At 58.7% G+C, this 2,363-nt stretch overlaps 1 protein-coding gene across 1 annotated transcript; it reads left to right on the forward strand.

Annotated features, from left to right (window-relative positions):
• Nucleotides 1-741: 741 nt before the first annotated feature.
• LOC119108703 (E3 ubiquitin-protein ligase RNF14-like) lies at nucleotides 742-2,363 on the forward strand. Its single transcript, XM_037232330.1, has 3 exons — nucleotides 742-855; nucleotides 1,175-1,347; nucleotides 2,145-2,363. Exons 1-3 carry the CDS (start codon nucleotides 747-749, stop codon nucleotides 2,361-2,363), a joined length of 501 nt encoding a protein of 166 aa, XP_037088225.1. The 5' UTR covers nucleotides 742-746.

Raw genomic sequence — 2,363 nt, forward strand, 5'->3', positions numbered from 1 at the left:
GAAATAACGCAAGACTGCTCCGAGTTTTGCACTTGAATGAGCGACAAAGATTACGCTATGCAGTATACTCCGGAAAACAAAATGTTGACCGGGTCATTTTGGGTTAATTACCTATTATGACCGCTAAAAAGTCTGTGGAAGATGTATTATGCGGTTCCTGCTGTCAATAAATTCTAAATGAGCACCGGAAACTATCCCGTACAACAAGCCCAAGAGTAATAAAACAGGATGGTTTTGACCTTGTTCTGACCTTCATAACTGACCTTAGGTTAACGTAATTTGCTCATCCAGTACTTGTGTTGCCTGAGAAAGCATCCCAGAGGTATATGGCTTCGTCTAACACTCCGTTGTTGCATCAGATTGAACGATTCCCTAGAAATTGACTTCGTTGAAACCACGGCCTGACTTTGACCTGCCATAGGTCAGTGACATTACAAGGTGCATCTAATTTTTTATACCAAACGATTCGCTGTTCAATAGCCTACAGCTATGCAAAATTTGGCTCGGCTACGCCGCGCCGTTCGGAAACCATTCTGAAAAAACCTTCGGGGGTCAATTTGGCCCACCCCACCTGAGCGCGTGTTGACGTTTGTCTGGTATCAGAACTGCCAGTGCCGCAGACGCGACTGGGTCCATGTGTAGCGGTGACTGTCGTTGGGTAGTGCCTGGTTGCGTGCTGCAAGCGCTGGGGCACTGCTGCGGGACCGGCCTGACTGACCATGACCCGTCATCCGTAGAAGCCGGTGATGCTCGACGCCGAGGACAACCTGGGACGCTGCGCCCACTGCCACCACGTGTTCTGCGCCATCTGCCAGAACGCCTCGCACGGCACCAACCCGTGCTCGATCAAGAGCGGTGAGTGCCAGCTCCGCTGCCGGCTCCGGTGGCGACCGGTCCGGCCCCGCTCCGTCACAGTGCCGCCAGCGCCGCTGCGGGCTCCGTCAGCGGCGCTCCGGCCCCGTTCCGTCACCGTGCCGTGCGGAAGCATCGGCGGGCGCTGACCGCATGGGAGTAGCCCCCAGGGACGGCTACAGTCCTGCAGTGAGGCGCGTGCGCGGTGTATGTGGAGGCCGCTTGCTACGGTGACGGCAGGGCGGGCGAGTGGAGCTGGAAGTGTGCGTCCTCCTGTCAAGGACAGCGCAGCCGTGCTGACCGTGCCCACGCCGCGCTCCAGGCGAACGGATGGAGCTGGTGCGGCAGTACCAGGCGGCGTCCAGCGCCGACCGCTCCGTGCTGGAGCGCAGGTTCGGCCGGCGCCAGCTGCAGCGGCTGGTGGAGGAGGTGGAGTCCATGAGCTGGATGTCGGACAACAGCGAGCGCTGTCCGCGCTGTCGCACGCCCATCGAGGTGAGACATCACTCCGCCAGCGCCGCGTGCTGCCCCGCCTAGCCAGGATCGGAGGCCACCATGGCCCGCCCTCTCGGAGGTCACACCGAGTTCGATGGGACTCTGGTATCCCCAGTACCGATCGGACGAGCAGCAGCTAGTCTTTGGTTAAGTCATAGGTTAAAGTGGCAGAATAATAGCCATGTTTTTCACCAAACTGGCGCGGCTGTTTGATACAATGGTGACAAAAAACATGGTGCCATCGTGTCTGAAGGTGCCGTGCTTACTTTGCCCGGAAGCCAACCCGTCGTTTCTTTTGTCAGAGTGCAATCGGCATCTCTTTATTGTGAGGTCGGAAGGTCATGTAATGCTGTCCAGGTCGCGGGTGATGTCATGTTCATATTAATGGGAGCAGCAGATAATTCGTTAATGGTCAGGAACTACGAGAAACGTGTGATACTGGGACGTGTGGGACTTTACAAAACGTGCGTCACGACACAGTTCATTGCGTGGTGTTTTCCGCGGGGGCGGGTGGCGATATAATCCAATCCCGTCGTGTCAGTCTTCCCCCCTCCCCCCCCCGCGACACACCGGCCGAGGCCGCGCCGTGGCACGCCCAGCCGAGGTCGCCGCCCGTTGTGCGGACCAATGTCGTAATGACGCGAGTCACACCATACGGCCGAGGAATTCCGTAACCTCCCCACCGCACCTCCCCCCCCCCCCCCACCCCCCCCCCCCCCCCCCCCCCCCCCACCCACCTGCTCGAGCGCTACCAAGTTGTGGCGTGTGCCACCGCTGACGCCGGTCCCTGGCGGCAGAAAATCGACGGCTGCAACAAGATGTCGTGCACCAAGTGCGGCACGCTCTTCTGCTGGTTGTGCAACGCCAAGCTGCCACGCGAAAACCCATACACGCACTTTAACGTGCCGGGCACGCCATGCTTCAACAACCTGTTCGCCGGCGTGGAGAACGAACCTCTGGACGTCGAGCTGGACGAGGACGAGGACGAGTACGACATCGGTTTCTTCCTGGACTGA

This window comes from Pollicipes pollicipes, unplaced genomic scaffold (genome assembly GCF_011947565.3).
Source record: "Pollicipes pollicipes isolate AB1234 unplaced genomic scaffold, Ppol_2.1 Scaffold_6686;HRSCAF=7923_pilon_pilon_pilon, whole genome shotgun sequence".
Classification (NCBI taxonomy): domain Eukaryota; kingdom Metazoa; phylum Arthropoda; class Thecostraca; order Pollicipedomorpha; family Pollicipedidae; genus Pollicipes; species Pollicipes pollicipes.